Here is an 18,038-nt window from a genome sequence, read left to right on the forward strand (position 1 = left end):
GACTGTTCACGTCGCCATAACCAATTTTAGGGGATGAAACACACCAGCACGTGTGACACGAGTAAGGGCTGTGACATTGGCCCAGATTTGAAGTGGACCCCAGGCAACTTCGTTTAATGATTATTGGAATTCATCTGCTAAAAAGCACAACGGCCAGCTGTGGTCTTAGAATAGAAGTCATCAGGGCAAGCTGCGAATGGATTCCTATTAGCTTCCTAACTGAAGGCGAAGGAGAGACTGTTACTAGGCAAGTCACGGAGAGAGTTATTAGTGAGCCCCAGGGAGGTGGCTCCTGCTGAGCCTGGGTTTTCAGTGCTTTCCCTGCGTGGGAAGGTTGACGTTAGTCACTGAATCACAGACCACACAGGAGAGCAGTGGGTCTCAGCCCAACCCGTTGTCCCCATCTGCAAGGCCATGGGTATATTCAGCAGCGATCTATGAACTAGATATCAGGCTGCACTGACCACATCTAGGAAGCCAGCCTCCAGCTATATAAGTAGGAAAAAGGAAGGGGCTGTGAGATACATTGCCAATTCTCCAGCTTGTACTGTCATCTAAGACCAGGGGGAAACCGTGCCTCTCAGCTGCACCCTAGAGTCTGGGGAGAACCTGACCAAAGGCCCCAGGTCCCCTGTCAGAGGGAGACTATCCAACCAAACCTAATGCCTGCGGTGCACGACCACGCAGGAGAAGCCAGCGGGGGCTCTGTCATTACGCTTGGCCAAACTTCTGCTGGGTTGTGCTGGCAGCCAGCAACCACACAAAATAAAGATCCTTCAGAAGAAAGCACAAGTCTGAATGCTTTCTTTTCCTTTAAGAGAAGGATCTTATTTCACATGTGCACGAGTACATAGGTGGCCAAGAAAAGAAAAAAGAAAAGTCTCTATTAATTGTTTCCTAGCCTAGCAGCAAATGCCAGACTCTTAAATCTGTCATTTATTGCTGGTGAATTATTCCAAAAGTTATTCATAGTTCTTACCTAGAAATTCTTCAAAAAGCATTTTTCATAAATGTTGAATCTAATTTAAAAGCTGCAACTGTGTATCATTTTTCAGAACGATCTCTGATTTGAGTTTGATGATCAGGAGGGGATAAGAGCAGAAGACTTATCATTCACGATAATCACGTGATGTAAGAAGGAAATGCTAAACTGCCTATCACTAATGAGTTCATTCTGATGAGTGACTTCCCTCAGCTGAACCATACTAGCACTAGTCCTCCATACACCACTGGAAAGGAGTGATGAGTGCAGTCCGTGACTGCCTCAGTCAGTGCCTTCCACCAACTGGAACACTCATGGGGAACCTGATCAAAACACGAGCTGGCTTCTCTTCAGTTTTTCCTCATACAAGACTAATTGGAAGTATTTCGGTCTCATGGCAAGCTTATAATTTAAAGCTGATTACCTTCTGCATTAAATGAGGCGGGGTGTTGTGTTTATTTTATTTTATTTTAATTTTGATAACTTAAAGCTCTGATTCATTGGTTCAGGTCTTGACTGTGACCTTGATTTGATGACTACGTTGCCCATCGTTAATTAGTTTGCTGTGGTTCTGCTAATGCAGTGATGTGTTTTACATTTGTTTGCTCAGTTTTAGTGTACAGAGCTGGCTCATTTGGTCCAGCTGTAACATGAGTTGCGTCAAGCAAAGATGTACGTAACTCGAATGAGATACTTCCCAGCCGTGCAGCTCTGCAACCACATAAATAACTCTACCTCCCTCAAGATGGTAGCAAGATTAAAACAAAGCTATTAAAATGCTGTCTTAGTTAGCAATTAAACTAGGAACCCCTCAAGGTTGCAATAGTGCCTTTAACAAGCTCTTTACCAGATGCAAGGCAAACCTAAGGCAACTGCTTCCTAACCGAGCAAACCCGTTTCACATTTTGGCTTTGGAAACATATGTTGCTAATTTTAGAATTGCAGTTGCTATGTGAGTTGGGTGTCACTTCTAAAAAAGAAAGAAAAAGAAAAGTGTGACTTTTGGGGGGTAATTATTTTTCAGCACAGGTGTGGAGAGGACATTTAAGGTGCTTAAATGTTCACACAGTCTAAGCTTTGACTCAATCAAACTGCAGTTTACCACAAACTGAAAACTGTCATAAAATCTCTTCTTTCAGGCATGGTATGGCCTTAATAAAACCCAGCGTGGAATTTCTTAGTTTAACAGAGGCTCATCTTTTCTCTTTCCAGGTTTTACCTTCCCCCATGATCTCCCTTGTTACACTGGCCAGACCGACCACATCTCGCCACTGCCTCATCCTATGTAGCTTTTGGATTAACTAGAGAAGTGACTGGTGGGTCCAGGCGGTTCTGGATTCTGCAGTTACCAGTCCTCTGCAGCTAACCTCCCATTTCAACAGCCGAACACTGACGCATGATATCCCTGTGCAGTTCGACTCCAAAGAAACCAAGAGTGCATTGTGGCACTGTAGGACATCTTCTCCACATGGGGCAGTGGCAATTCATTTTCTGGATGTTCCCTCATTTAATCAGAAAGGGTATTCACAGAGATTGCTGTAATGTATTTAAAAGGCTGATGTGGTAAATGACCGGCATATGAATAATTCAAAACAGATCCCCAATTTACTACTGCTCCATGGTGGTACCAGGCTTTTGGCCATAAAAACAACCCTCATAATTTGGGTAGGGAATGTTTGTTCTAATCGTCTGCTCTAACCAACCTGGGAGACCTTATGCAGCTAGGGGAGGACAGCAGTGTACAACAGCCGTGGCGAATGAGAAAAATTTGTCATGGCTCTTGTAATACTAATAAATGGTTAATACTACATTTTTACCAAATGTAAGAAAACGAAATGCACTTCACTGAAAATTATGTGGTGTTGGCTCAGTTTAGCTTCCTATACTGAATGCCAAGGCTCTCGACGGCTTTAACACTGCTCTTTGTCTGCGTGGGTAAAGAATATGCATGGGAATCATGCAAGGCTCTGGGAGCGGGGCAGATATCCTTGAGACACAGCTGAGACATTCCTGGATAATCAGGTAGCAACCTCACACTTTTCACCAGCATTAAATCACTCCTAATTGGTTAGGAAAATACATACATTTTTCCACAATACTCAGAAAATATTGGCAGTCTGAGGTTCAAATTCAGTGGCAGCTGATGAGCAGACAACATGCTAATACAGAAAATGGCATAAAAAGACAAGTTGAACCTAAGGTCGCAGTATGTCTCTGTATGAATTACAGAGGGATAATCTCAGAGGAGTGTTTAGGTTTTGCTGTTTTCTCAAACTGTACTCTGGGCTTGCACAGCCGACTCTGCTGTTGTTTTCCACTTCAGCTCAAACAGAGACAGGTGCTATGCTGTGAACCCCTACAGGAGGAGAAGGAGGAGGAGGAGGAGGAAAGGTGATCCAAAAGCTGGAAGAGCCCCAAATGAGGTTCTTCTGAGGGCTCCACCTTTCAACCTCCCTATTTCAAAACTGTGGGCTATGGCCTTTGTGTCAGAAGCCTGACGCTCTTTTTTTCTGTACTCTGCCCCCCCCTCCAGCAGTTCCTGGTGTTTGCATGATGCACCAAGAAGTTTGGAACTAGAAAAATGAGCGTGCTGCTTGTCATTAGTTTCAGCAGACTGGGAATCTGCCAAGCTTTTACAAAACTGCTCATTTTCTGAGTCTTAGCTTTTTTTTTTTTTTTTTTTTTTTTTTTTTTATCGAGCAGAAGACAAGCTCTGTCTTATTAAGTGAAAACAATAGAGTGAGAAGTTGGAAATTGCCAGGAAGCCTGGGAAAGACTGACACTCAGCCGAGATTTCATCCCATGTTTTCCTGTTGACCTCACAGGCTCTCAACACAAGAGCACTGAGTACATTAAAGAAAGGCCACAGTCTCATTTGGTCCTGTGAACATTGGCAATATGTTATGAGGACAATATACAAGCTTGAAAGGGAAAAAAACGCAGCAATGTCCTCGTGCCCTGGAGGTTTTGTCTGGCGCGATGCTGTTTAACCAGAGCTCTGTGAGGTTTTAAATGGCCATAGGAGATTTATAGTAGGTCATGACCAGATCTCTTTTCAGGGCAAAGTTTGAAAAGTCCATTTGTCTGAAAATTAAAAAAAAAGAGTCTGGTAATTCTCCAAGGTTTTTCCTCTTCCTTCAGGCAACTATTTTACCCTGGCCAGAGTTCCTAAGCCCTCCCCAAGCACCCTTTTAATGTGGGAAATGTTGTCCTAGTGTCGGCTATCAAAGGAATAATGTTGTCGATACAAATATTTACAAACTCTCTCTAGCTCCACATGGTCAGTATCAAGATTATTAAGTTTTAGAAGGAACATGATGACCTTAAAAGAAGCAGCTTCAGGAGATCAGTATTTGTGGGCACTATTAGCAGGGATGAGTGATGGCTATTGCAGGGAATTGCAGGGAGAAGACCCAAGAGGCAGGCAGAAATCCTACATGGATTTTGGGGGCAGGTGGCCAAGGGGTGACTGTGTTGGTGGCAGCCGCCATTCCCTCACTGCCACCTGGCCAGTCTGTGTCCCACCACATGCTGGCAAGAGGCTTACACTGGTGTCTGTGGTGCCACAAAACCAGACAACTGTCCTGACCTCCATTGTGGCCATTTTTTCCCATGCGATGGGAAGGGAGGCCCAACCCCTCTAGCAACGGGGGTCATGTCAGCCTTTTGGCAGTAGGTGGTGACCCGGGGAAGGCTCCAGGTGTCCTGGTGGGGTTTGAGTAGTTTTGAGGAACAGTGAAAGGGCAAATTTGGCAGGCAAGGTGCTACGAGTAATGGTCCGGGAGCCAGCAAGGGAGGCTCAGGAAACTGGTAGGGGGAATTTGGAAGACCCAGTTGGTGACATCCTGGAAAGAAGGGGAGCAAGAGGGGGTGATGACTGTGATAGAGGCTCTGTGCCTGCTATATCTCATTCCACTCTAAACAGGTTGTGGAAAGGGAGATAAAGGAAGATGTGACCTCCCACAGGGCTGCTGGGAGCCAGGCACTGCCATGAGCACCATCAGCAGTCACCACCTACCTGGATATGAACCAGCACAGACCTCCCTGGGCACCTAGAGTGCGAGCTAAAGCCAGCGCCAGCGCAGAGGCTCTCAAAAGCAAATTAAAGTGTCTTAAAGGATCATTATGAAGTGAGAGATTTACTTGGCAGGTCTCTGTGACTTCTGGGGTGATTTTTATCTGTTGTGCAAATCAGAATTATGGGATTCTTTAACCCCATTCTCCCGGTATGTTTTTTTTGACAAACTGTTTGTTCATTTAGAGCAGTTATGCTTGATTGTGCCAGTAAATAATAAGTGAGTGCTATTTGTGAATTATTTGGGTGCTGGATTTGCACAGAGAAGGGCCTACTCTCTTCTATGCGAATGTGTGTGAGAGGGAGACATGCAAGCATGAAGAGTTAAGGGTGAAAAAGACCTTTAAAATCTTTATAGCAATCTAACACAGAAGGTACACTGGTATGAAAAGTAAATTTCATTAGGCATAAAATACCTACCTTTAAAATAAATAATTTTCCATTTTTGCTAAAATGCCAGAAGATTGCAGACTATGTTAAAGAACAGAATGTGTCTCATTTAAATCATACCCCTTGGAAAAAATATCTAATTTAAGTAATTTCTATTTATTTCTGCCTTTCAAAATTATATCATTTTCAGGTTATAAAAGCGAAATATCTGAACACGGACTCTTTACATCTAGTTTCAAGCCAGACCTAATTTTTCATCTAAGTTAAAAACACATGAGAGCACAGAGTCATCATACTATCTGGCCTTTCTCTGACTGCAAAAAGGGCAGCCTACTATAAATAGAGTCCTTGAGAGAAGGAAGGTCTTCCATTCTGAGGAGGATTTTGAAACTTCATGCAATTCTGGTACGCAACCAAGCCCTTCAGTGCTGAATTTTCCCATGAAACAGAGCCCCAAAAGAAAGCAGTAGTAATGAAGAATAAAGCAGAAAGTGCTCTGATCATTTGTGAAGAAAATGTCTCTGAGCAGACCTCCTAGAAATGCTGACTGTGAGAGAAACCTAGCAAATTTGGAGCCATTTCAGCTTTATGGGTCTTGGTTTCCATCAAAAGAGCTCCAGTGGCTGAGGAGCTCAAATGCCTTCCCTGCAGCCCTGCTGGTTTGGCTGCCTGATGGACAGTCAGTATGAGTTGAACTGTAACTGAAACCAGATCCTGAAGCCTGCAGGTGCATGAGCTCTGTTAAAGAATCCACTTGGGCACTTTTGGAAGTGCTCATGGGCAGCAATGTGCTTTTTAAAAGCTGGAGATGTCTCCAAACTGCTGATGTCAGGTCCTCAGCAGGTGAAAACTGAGATAACGCTCCTGAAATCAGTGGAGCCATTTTGATTTGTACCAGTGAAGATCTGGTCACTGAAGCCTAAAACAGAGTTCAAAGTGTGGAGCTCGGTGTAATGTAAGAATCATGGCTAGTGCGCTCCTAACTGAGCCATTGATGAGCCACAAAGAGAATTACTGTGGGATTCAGAATGTTAAAAACAATTATGTGATTTAAGCTTTCATTTCATGCAGAAAAATCTCTCAATCAAACTAAACCAGGAACTTGTCATTTTTCTATTTACTTTTCTCATCGACCATGAAAAAAATGCTCCCTGCTGCCTCAAGCTACTTGGGTAAACTCAAAAGTCTGCATGCAAAGCCAATTTGTCTATGTTGGCTGAAAACATATAAACATACCTCCTCCTCCTGATGACTGCATGAAAGACTTTTCATATGCACAGAAGAAGTATTCCTCTATAACCAGCTCAAGCCCTACAGCTTCTTGTGATGTTCCTTACCCATCAAAAGCTCCTAACAATTTGAATTTGGCTATGTCAGGAATGTGGGATCAAGTCCCTCCTTTGGAAGCTCTGCTGGGCATAGAGCTCTAAGTGTGGCCCTGCACAGAAAGAAAGATTTGTTTTTAGAGGAAGGAATGAATTCCTTGGATGGGAAGAGACTTTTGCAACTACTAGGACCTCTGTGATTCTGGGGTTAAGAGCTATGGGTGTCTGTTAAGTGGCAGACATTGCTAAGGGAATCTGGTGGTCCTCAAGACATAGATATTAGTTTTTTTGACAAAAGTCTCGGGTGTCCATGAGATCACCCAGTATGTACTGATTCTGATAGGGTAGCCACTTCCCATAAGACTTGTGCTCCAGACCCCTCACCAGCTTGGTTGCCCTTCTCTGGCATGCTCCAGGATCCTTCTTGTAGTGAGGCGCCCAAAACTGAACACAGTACTCAAGGTGCAGTGTCACCAGGGCTGAGTAGGAGGGATGGTTGCTTCCCTGCTCCTGCTGGCAACACTGTTTCTGATACAAGCCATGATGCCATTGGCCTTCTTGGCCACCTGGGCACACTGCTGGCTCATGTTCAACTGAGCATCGACCAACACCCCCAGGTCAATTTCTTCCACACAGTCTTCTAGCCACTCTGCCCCAAGCCTGTAGCGTTGCCTGGGGTTGTTGTGGCCAAAGTGCAGGACCTGGTACTTGGTCTTACTAGACTTCATCCCACTGGCTTCACCCCAGCGATTCAGCCTGTCCAGATCCCTCTGTAGGGCCTTCCTATCCCCTGGCAGATCAACACTTCATCCCAGCTTGGTGTCATCTGCAAACCTACTGAGAGTGCTCTCAATCCCCTTGTCCAGGTCATCAGTAAAGATACTGAACAGGACAGGCCCCAGTACCAACGCCTGGGGAACACCACTCGTGACTGGTGGCCAGCTGGAATCCAGCCATGGTGGCCAATGGAACTCCATTCACCACCACTCTCTGGGCCTGGCCCTCCATCCAGTTCTTTACCCAGCAAAGAGTGTACCTGTTCAAGCCACGGGCTGCCAGCTTCTCCAGGAGAATACTGTGGGAGACAGTGTCGAAGGCTTTGCTGAAGTCTAGGTAGACCACATCAACAGCCTTTCCCTCATCTACCAGGCAGGTCACTCGATCACAGAAGGAGATCAGTCTGGTCTAGTAGGACCTGCCTTTCATGAACCCATGCTGGATGGGCCTGATCCCCAGCCATCAAGGCAGCATCAAGGCAATCTCAAATCTTCAGCTGTGATTTCTAAACTGCCTTGACAAGACATAGGAAAAACCAACCAGAGTGAGCACGTCATCTACAGAGCTGGCGGGGCTGATGCCAGAAAACCCTGTTGGGCCAGGCTGATTGCTGAGCAATTAGGGCTTGAAGGGGCCATCTCCTTCTGTCTGCTGCAGGAATAGTTGGCTCACTGGCAGGAAACTGAATGTTCTCATTGCTGCACCCGCTCTGGAGAATTTCTGAGTTCTGGATAGAACACGGTCCACAGACACAAAAAGGTAAAAACCTCAAGCTAACGCCATGTAACTGGGCCATGCTGAGGTGCTGCTGCTTGCTATGAATTTTCAGCATTTCTTAAAATAAAGTGGTAATGAAAGTGCGGTGATTTGTGGGAACAGCATGATCCCCGGTTTCCTGCTATTAGTGCTGTGTAAACCTGAGCTCTTTTTCTTCAGACTGCCAGGAAATAGATACAAAAGTATTTATAAGATTTCACTTTTGCAGCATAGCACTAAAAATAGTGCAATACATCATTCATAGTACAGGTCTCTCTATTCTCTTATCCCACTGCTGAAGAAAGAAAGGCATAATGTTATCAACTAACTGCCCTCCTTAAGTCTTCCAATAAAGCAAGTTTGAGCTACTGGTGTTACTACCAAGGTTAAAATCCCCCTTGTTTTACAACATGTTCCTCGCCTGTGGGCACTGTCATTGCCCAAAGGGAGCATAATGTTCAAGTCTCATTGAAATATCAGTAAGTAATATCAATAACAAAGAAAACACAGAATACATTAACAAATTCACTGCCCATAGCTATGTACCCATGATATATGGGAATGGTGTTCAGAGCGTCGGTTCAACAATACTTTAAGACAGAGCTCCTTTGACCCATGCTGATGAAGATGGACAGATAGGTTACAGAAGATTATGCCTCCAAGGGTCATAAAAATGTAGAAGGTTCCCAACTGCAAACTGATTTTTCAAAGACAATTACCTGCATGATTTAACCACACGACCATTTATGCCTTCCAGGTTTCCTATCATTAATGTTTGTTTCCTCTCGGATTTTTGCTATTTCTCCTTTACTCACCTTTTTTTTTTTCTTTTTGCCTTGGATACACACATTAAAAAAAAAAAAAACACTCTCACACTTCTTGCCCTATGTGATTTACTCCCAAGAAATTAAATTACATTTTTATAAGCCTGTGTTACCGCAAATGATAGCTGAAGATTTGCTGAAAAAATTAATTCCTGATCTGTTGCCGTGAAGAGTCCTTGCTAGCACTGCACTGAGTCTGTCTTTCAAAACCAGATGGAAGCAGTCCAACGGTATGATTAACTTCTTAGTCCCTGCAATTTCCTATTGCTCTACTTGCCCTAGATTTCAGGATTGACCTCCTGCTTCACTGCAAAATGCACAGTTGCTCAGCTTGATAAATCACATGAATACTTTTTTGATCACAGTTATCTACTATTTACTACATACCCAGTGAGGTTAATCATATGCTGAGGCACTTCATATGCTGCGCACATATACACTCTTCTTCCCAATAGCACTTTGCATATTCTTCATGCTGCCAGCCAGCAGTGGGACCTGTTCTCCCCTTACCAATATGTAAAAGGCCACAGACCTGCACCTTGTCTTTTTCAGTTCATGTTAATTCTGTAATTATCCACACGTGGATTCTTACAAAACCTAGCAAGCCGAAGAAAACACATGAGAAACTACTAGTCAGATCTTTCTTTTAGCAGACAGATATTTTCCAAAATGCTGATTTTTCTCCCTCAAATATCTTTGGGAAGCTATTGGGAGTGCATGGGGTTGCCCATGGGGAACTGGGAAATTTTGTCTGTCATGACAGCAAACTGCTATCACTTCGTCGAAGAAAAAACACATCTCAACTTTTCTTTTTCTTTCTCTAAACACCAAAAGAATCACAGTATTTAATACAGCTAGCTAGAGCTCAATGTTGCTAAAATTCCCTGGGACAGCTCTGCTGCACCTTCTCACACAGCTTTGCAATGCATCCAAATTGCATCTCCAGAGCCACTGTAGTACAAATCCAAAGAAACACCACCAATAGTCAAGGTATGAGAAAGCATCCAATAGTGAACAGAGGAGTACGACAGGTCTCATTTCCAAGTTAAATAAAGGGAAATAGAATCCATTTCTACACAGGTATCTATTCTTTTTCATTCCAAACCTTCCACTGGCTCTTCTTTGACAGCCCCTTTTCACCAATTCACAGCAGCCTCCACTATTGGAAAGAACATCTTATATGCAATACATAGCACCACTCTTTCTCCTTCAAGCTCTGTACCTAGGAGGGCTGACAAACTCCAGATCATTTCTGCTACAAGCTGCAGCAGGCATCACCCTTTGCTATGCCATACTGTATGGGAGGGCTACACCCGTGGCACACCAGCATTTTCAATCAGACAAGCTTTCATGTAAGGGATTAATGGTAAATCCATATCCCCTGTCAGAGACACTCTCTTTTTCCCTTGCAGAGATAATCCTGAAGGTATAAGCAGTGTACTAGCTCTGCTGGAGGTGTGTGTTTGTTCCTATGGCAAAGAGCACTGAGTGTACATACTCCCTTCCAACCAGGCTTTGCATCCCACGGAGCCTATATTCTCAGTTCCTTCATTCTCTGCTGGGACCCAGAGCAGCTGTCGTGAGCCAGAGCTTCCCTGTGGCTATCACTGATTGGACAGCGCTGTTACATCAAGGCTTGTGGGCCATCCAGTAAGCTGAGTCACTTGCTGATAAGCCAACCACATTGCTTCTTGTGTGGAGGGCTCGCTCAGTGTGAAAACTGATGCTATCACAGAATCAGAGAATCATAGAGTGGCTTGAGTTGGAAGGGACCTCAAGGATCATCAAGCTCCAACCCCCTGCCACAGGCAGGGTTGCCAATGGCCAGATCAAGTACCAGATCAGGCTGCCCAGGGCCCCATCCCACCTGGCCTTGAGCACCTCCAGGGATGGGGCATCCACACCTGTCCAGGCAACCTGCTCCAGCTCCTCACCGCCCTCTCACTGAAAAACTTCCCCTAGACATCTAACCTAAATCTTCCCTTCTTTAGTTTAAAACCATTCCCCTTTGTCCTATTACTATCTACCCTTGTAAAAAGTTTGTTTATCTCTTGTTCATAATCTCCGTTTAAGCATTAGAGGGCAGTAATGAGGTCTCCCCACAGCCTGCTCTTCTCCAGACTGAATATGACCAGCTCCTTCAACCTGTCTTCATAGGAGAGGTGCTCCAGCCCTTGAATCGTATTTGTGGCCCTCCTCTGAGGGATGAAAGCCATTGACCACAGGCCCTGAAAAGCAGTTCAGCAGCATTTCTGCTCCTAAACCACTTATCTGCTTGCAGATGCGCAGCTCCACTGCTTCTCATGACCTGTTGCTCATGTCCCCACACCAACCCTGGGACTCATAGGTCAGATCAATGGTTGGTCTTGGTGTTAGGGGAGGTTCAGGTTGGATATTAGGAGAAATTTCTTCTCAGAAAGAGTGGTGAGGCACTGGCACAGGCTGCCCAGGGAGGTGGTGGAGTCACTGTCCCTGGAGGTGTTTAAGGAAAGGATAGATGTAGTACTTAGGGACATGGTTTAGTGAGCAATAATGATGGCAGATGGATGGTTGGACTAGATGATCTTAGGGGTCTTTTCTAACCTTTATGATTCTATGATCTTGGAAATCTTTTCCAACCAAGATGATTCTGTAAGAACCTTAAGTGCAGCCGGTCATAATAGTAATGCATAATAGTAAACCAGCACATACTGCATATCCTGCATCCTAACTGTGACAAAAAATGGATAGCGAGGGCAATGTTATCTGGAAATGTGAAGTAGTATCCCTTCCACCAAACAGGAAGGCAGACCAAAGCTCAGATAGGCTGTGGAGCTCACCAAACTCCCTGAATGGAGCTTGTCTACCCTGCAAAACTGATGTTAGTGTTGAGATGCCTTGTCTATCAGCAGCCCAAGGTGGTAAGTCAAAAAGATTTATTAGCAGCCTGTACTTAGCAGTTCAGGCGTGGGTGAAACATATATATTAACCAAGTGCTGAGTGTAAGTCAGTGAGCTGGGCTCCCTGCAGGCCTTATCAGTGGGATGGGGAGCTAGCTAGCATGGCCACACGGCTCGGTCCCCTCTCTGCCAGCCCAGCTCCTGCTCTGTCTAGCAGAGCTAGTGAGATCTGTCTGATACTCCACAGTAAGGAAACAAAGAGGATAACAGGCTGAGACTGTGAATTAAGCGTGTCTTATAAGTACCACCCAAGCACCACAGGGAACGAGCCAGCTTTTCCCTATTACAGCGAGAGAGGAAATTCAGCGGTGGCATGAGGCTTTCCTCTAAGCATTCAAAACCCTCAGGCAGACCCACTTGGCCCGCACTACAGCAAAGAGAAATAAAAGCAGCTAGGGGAATAGGAGTGCCCTAGGACCACTGTAAATCTTTACTTCATGGAAAATCTTATCTCGAGCATGAATATGAGCTGCAAGTAAATTTAATGTGAGGATTAAGTGCGGTCTCCCTCATGGTGGGCTTTTCAGCCGAAAAAGAACAAAAGAATAATAATGAGTGTTGTGCTTGAGTATGATTGCAAACATCTGTAATTTACAGCTGGACATTCCCCATTGCAAATGTGTCCAATGAGCAAGTACTTCTGGGTTAGTGGAACAGACTGCACAAAATGAGCTTTTAACTTCAGTCCCGAGGTCAGAGTTCCAGGACCATGGGAGTCAATAATAAAATCTATTTAGCTCAGTGGGATTAAGCAGGTTTAAGACCTGGCTTAACCACACTGCTCACTGTTAAATAATAACAGATCACACCGAATACTTCAGGTACAGACATTTTTCTTAATTTAAAACCTATTTGGGCAATGGATATGAGAGTCAGACAGCTGAAGATATACTGGCACTGTATCAGTAAGGCATATGAGTTAAATTTTTGTTCTTCTCTGTCCCAGAAACGGAGCAATCTTTGTAGTTAGAACACTTTACCGAAGAGCATAATAAAATTAAAACCAAGCTGTGCCGTATAAACACGGAGGGTTTTTCACGAGAGAATGAAAAGCTAATGGGGCCAGTGCATCTTTCCTGACAAAACAGCCAGTGCATGTGCGGAGCAACCTGTCTTCTGGAAGCAGAAAAGCTGTTTCAGTCAGGCTTCTGGGTCACTAATCTTTGCGTCTGCACATAAATCTGCTGGGGGTTACTGTGGCAGGCTGAAAACAAGACTGAGTGGAACACACCGGAGAAATCAATGGCCACAGGTTTAAAAACTCTCTCTCCCTTTTTTTTTTCTTTCTTTCCTCTTTCATTTTAGCTAGCTGATACCTTTTTAACAGAACTTGAAAGCAAAAATTGAAATAAGGGCAATGGAGAACAGTTTTTTGAAAAGAATGATTGGCTTGGCTTAACCCACGGCCTCCCCTGGTGCTGGGACGTGCTGGTGCTCCTTGCTGCTGCTGGGACATGAGCGCTGAGCAGCCACATTGCAGGCACCCTCACTTTAGCCAAGGCTGAAGGGCTACTTTTGGCCCACTGCTCAAACCCCAGAGAGGCTGGGATCATCTATCCAGCACCACCACTGCTCTTCCTAGGGGACACAGTGTGAGACCTGGGGATTGCTAACTGCTCCCAGGGGCAGCTCTGTAGGAATGTTCCTTGTTCAGCCCAGGGGAAGGTGCTCAGAAGCCCCCCACTATCACTGTGAGGTCCCCACCATGCCAAAAGCTCTTTGCCTGGTGGCCAAGCTTCCACTCCTCTGTCCTCCATGATGCTGCCGACTCCTCTTTCCCTTTGAGAAGAGTCCCTTTGTCCCCATTACAGCCAATATTCATGTGCCCTACAACCAACCCACCAATTTCACCCACATCCCATACATTTCGCTCTGGCATTTTTTTCCTTAAGGGGTGCACAAAAAAAAATCCTAAACAAAACGGTGTTTGTAAACTGTGCGGGTGGTGCTGGGGTGTCGATAATTTAGGCAGTCTTAGCCTCAGAGCAGAGAGAAATGTTATTCATCCGTGCACAAGATATAATTCAGCCTAAGTGACAGGCTCTGCTCTGGAGAAATCCCGGCCCGGGCTGGCTTCGAGAGTCAATTACTGCTTATTCCCAGGGAGGCGGGGGCAGGGGGCCAGGCGGGCAGAGGGGGCTGCCAGCGAGGCAGGGGGAAATTTACTCTGTGTCAGCCCGCGTGACACAGTGCCTCATTTGTGGATAAATGTAAATCTGCTGGTTCTTTTTCACAGGCACTAAAACGTATGGTCTCTCTCCCTCCCCCCGTTCCCAAAACTGGAAAAGAAATCAGGACCGTCTTAGAAAGCTACCTTATATTTCAATCAATCCTCTTTCATAAAAGTCATTTAAGGTAAATACCTGTGCAGACTTACGGCCCAACTATAACATTTACTGTGGCCCAAATCCTGAATTCCTCGCTCAGGCCACTTTCCCATTGAAGTTGATGGAAATTCACTCGAAAAAGAGCTGAGTAAAACCCGAACGCTGGCTGAGGATTTGGTCCCTTGCTTATCTGCCTGAAGCACTGCTGCAGCTCCAGAAGTGAAAAGAAAGGAATTAAGTTCCTCTAAAATACCCATCCCTCAAAACTTAAGGGGTGAAAAAAAGGCATTGTTTTTGTGCATGAAATGTACGGAGAATCTCATCACAAGAAGAGCAATTCCCAGGGAAAGAATTTGGAAAAAGTCAAAAGAGAACATCTCAAAATAAATGAAGTACTTATTGCTGAAAAATGAGCTTAGATATATCTCAGCAAACTCTAAAGCTGAGAATTTACTGCATCATTCATGCCTTCCGCAGTAAGTTCCTTATCTCTCGTTTGGTATCACAACAAGGGATTCTGCATACTCTGTATGAAATACAACAAGACTGCGATTTTTGCAGTAATAAACTCTACACATGCATGACAAATCCAAGCATGCACAATGTTTAACATCCCAGTTCGCAGATACTTTGGGGACAAAATCCGATTATGAGTTATATGCCACAATAAATAGGGCTCAACGTTTCATAAAGCAATTTATAGTTCATAAAAATGACAAAATGTACCTGTCAGACAGAACGCGGAGAGCAGATCTCTGTGCTGCCTGCTGGAAGAAAGGGCAGAGATGTTTATTTTATATTCTGACTTTAAAATTACGAGCACAATCAACACTTTAAAAAATGCGTTACACACATTTTTGTCACGTGTCCAAATTTTAAAGTACTAGCAAAGTAGCAGAGACTCTACAGCAAAATGGACATTCCAGCCTGGTCAATGTAAGAACACTTTGTTAAGCACGCCATAAACCAGGAGACTGTCAGAGCACGATGCAGTATTTGAGGTCTGAACTGCTCTATTTAGACGTTTTCTGCAGGTCTCTGAGAGAGAACTCTGCAGGGCTCAGCTCTCCTCCTTCCCCTCTCCCCGCTCTGCGCTCCCACTCCCTCTCCTTTACCATCAGTCTCCTCCCATTCTTCCACAGAAACAAACATCACATATTTGGTTCCTTGTGCGATGAAGCCCGTAGCTATAATTACAGATTTAGCGAAGCCTGCCAGGGCTGCCGCAGACTTTTCCAGAGCGCTGCCATGTCAATCTGCTGGCAACCCTTGGCTATGCAGCACAGGATCGACCTGTTGCTGGTTTGCTCCTCGGCTTTTGCCTAGCACAACTCTTTGGATGGGGTGGGGAAGCATGGTGCTTGTTCTTGTGTTAGCCAGCAGTCCTGGGAATAGAATCATAGCCTCTCAAGTTTAATAGGACTCCCAAGCCTATCCCCGAGCTGGTTTGCCACTTTATTATTATTATTCTTTCCCCTCCTTGAATCACTTCAAGCAGGGTGATTCATGGCTTCGGCACAGTAATTAGCTGCTAAGCAAAGTTGAAATCCATAATGTTCTGAAAATCTACTTTAAAGCCCCAATTCTGCTTGCGGCTGCCCTCCCCTCTTGGCCCCATCTGAGCTGTGCCTCGCCTGGCACAGAAAGGACACAAAGCCACATGGCATGGATGAGGGAGGGAACTGAACGTACATTTTCACTTTGCAGCCACCAGCAAGTATGTTTTGCAACCAATCCCTCTGGCTTCTTAGGATGAGGGAGGCTGCAGCCCCAGCCCTGAATACACAGACTGGCATTCTGGTCAGAACTGGAAAGCATGAAGGTGGGCAAGTTAGATGGTAGGAGGAAATTCTACACTCAGAGTGTGGCCCTAGCACGGGCTGCCCAGAGAAGCTGTGGGTGCCCCATCCCTGGAGGCATCCAAGGCCAGGTTGCATGGGGCCCTGGGCAGCATGGCTCACAGGTGGGCTCTCCTTTAACTTCAACATTCAGCAGAGAGCCCATGGGAAGGGTGGATAGGTCCCACCAGCCCAGTGGGAAGGAGCCCATGGCACACACCTGCTGGCTTTAGTGTTAGGAAAATAGTAATGGGAACCTGGTCATATTAATTATTATCTCTAGAAGCTCAACGTACTTGCATGCTCTTTGGGTACAACCCTTTTCAACTGCCCTCAATTTCAGCACGCTGGCACTGTGTTTGTTCTCGCCTTCTGTAGGGGCTCACTATAACAATCTCACTCCACTACTGGTGCAAAGACACAGGAAAGACCCAAACCTTAGCTTTAAGAATGCCTTGTAACTTAATGCTGACCTCTGCAGTGTGCTATGTCTTTGTGAAGCTCAGGAGCCTTCTCTCACTATCAGATCCCTTCCTCAGAGCCAAGTAATGCAGACACCACTCAAGTCACCATCGCTCCTCCTCTCCCACCCTTCCCTTGCAGGCAGCCACTATGCGGCAGTGCTGTTTAAGACACTTTTAATTATTTCCCACTCTTGGCTTAGACCACCACAGGTGGTGCAATGAAGCGGGTTAGAAAACTGATCCAGCTGAAAAATAGCACTTTTCCAATATTTATTCATTTAATTTATTTTTCCATTTTGTCAAATCATTTGTAACCTGGATGGTGAGTCTATTTTCATCTATCCTACTCCTTTCTGGGGAGATGCAGAGCTCAACTGGAACAAGGTATGTAGTGGCCAAAGGAGACAGAAGGCACTGAAGGAGATGGCTGTTCTGTAGCGAGGGTCCTCAGGGACCTTAAAGAGACCCCAGGGAGGCACACATGGGCTTTGATGATCCTAAAAGCTCCCTAACATGGGGATGTGGGATGCATGCCACTCTTGTATTTCCCCAAAACTCCCAATTTCGAAAGAGGGAGAAGAGCTTGGTGCTTTGTCTCCCAGTCCAGGTGGAAGCAACCCTAAGGAGAGAAGAGGAGAGGACTCTTGTCATGATCTGCAGGGAATGTTAAACTGAGCCGGGCCATGTGGTGCTGGGCCGGCTGCAGACTCAAGTGCCAGTCTCTAGTTTCCATTTTGGTACATCCAGCTGCTGACAGCATTGAAAAGGTGATCCTTTCTGGGCAAGCAAGTGCATTCAGATGACAGGCAGGGCAGCAGAAAGAAATGTACAAGTACTTTTCAGTGAGATCATTCTACTTTTTCAATTAGCTTCTCATGTTAAGTCCTTTAATAGGCGTCCTTCTTCACCAGGATGCAATGCAGGTTTCAGGGGGCACCTCGCTCCTTGCCTAGTGGTGGCACATTCTGTAAATGAGACTATTGATTTCTTGCTTACATGGTTTGAAAATGCAGCCATGTTTGACTGCTTGTTTGCCTGACCCCTTGAGTTGGTAATGGCCCCATTTCTGAATGATTGGGGAATACGATCCAGTTGCAAACTTACTCTTCCTCCCTGGAGAAACAGATCTATTGCCTGCAATGAAAGGCAGTTAGCAACTATCTGGCAATTTTAATTCTGGCCTATATTGCTCCCATCTCCTGGAGAAAGTGAGCTGTTGTAATTAAAGGTAGTTAGCAGTTCCCTAGCAAGTATAAATACTTGCAGCCACTAATTACAGTCTGTTCTCTTGTTTCCTTGCTACAGGGCTTGGCTGATCAACTTGTGGGGAAATATCTGCCC

The 18,038-nt window shown here is 45.1% G+C and overlaps 1 protein-coding gene across 2 annotated transcripts in view; it reads right to left on the reverse strand.

Moving 5' to 3' along the window:
- AFF3 (AF4/FMR2 family member 3) overlaps positions 1-18,038 on the reverse strand; it is a 328,318-nt gene that overhangs the window by 63,954 nt on the left and 246,326 nt on the right. For both annotated transcript variants that reach the window (XM_021413240.1, XM_021413250.1), the window contains exon 9: positions 15,122-15,162. In XM_021413240.1, coding sequence (XP_021268915.1) covers positions 15,122-15,162 — 41 coding nt within the window. The remainder of the gene's footprint in view (positions 1-15,121; positions 15,163-18,038) is intronic.

The sequence above is a fragment of the Numida meleagris genome, chromosome 1 (genome assembly GCF_002078875.1).
Source record: "Numida meleagris isolate 19003 breed g44 Domestic line chromosome 1, NumMel1.0, whole genome shotgun sequence".
Taxonomy (NCBI): Eukaryota; Metazoa; Chordata; class Aves; order Galliformes; family Numididae; genus Numida; species Numida meleagris.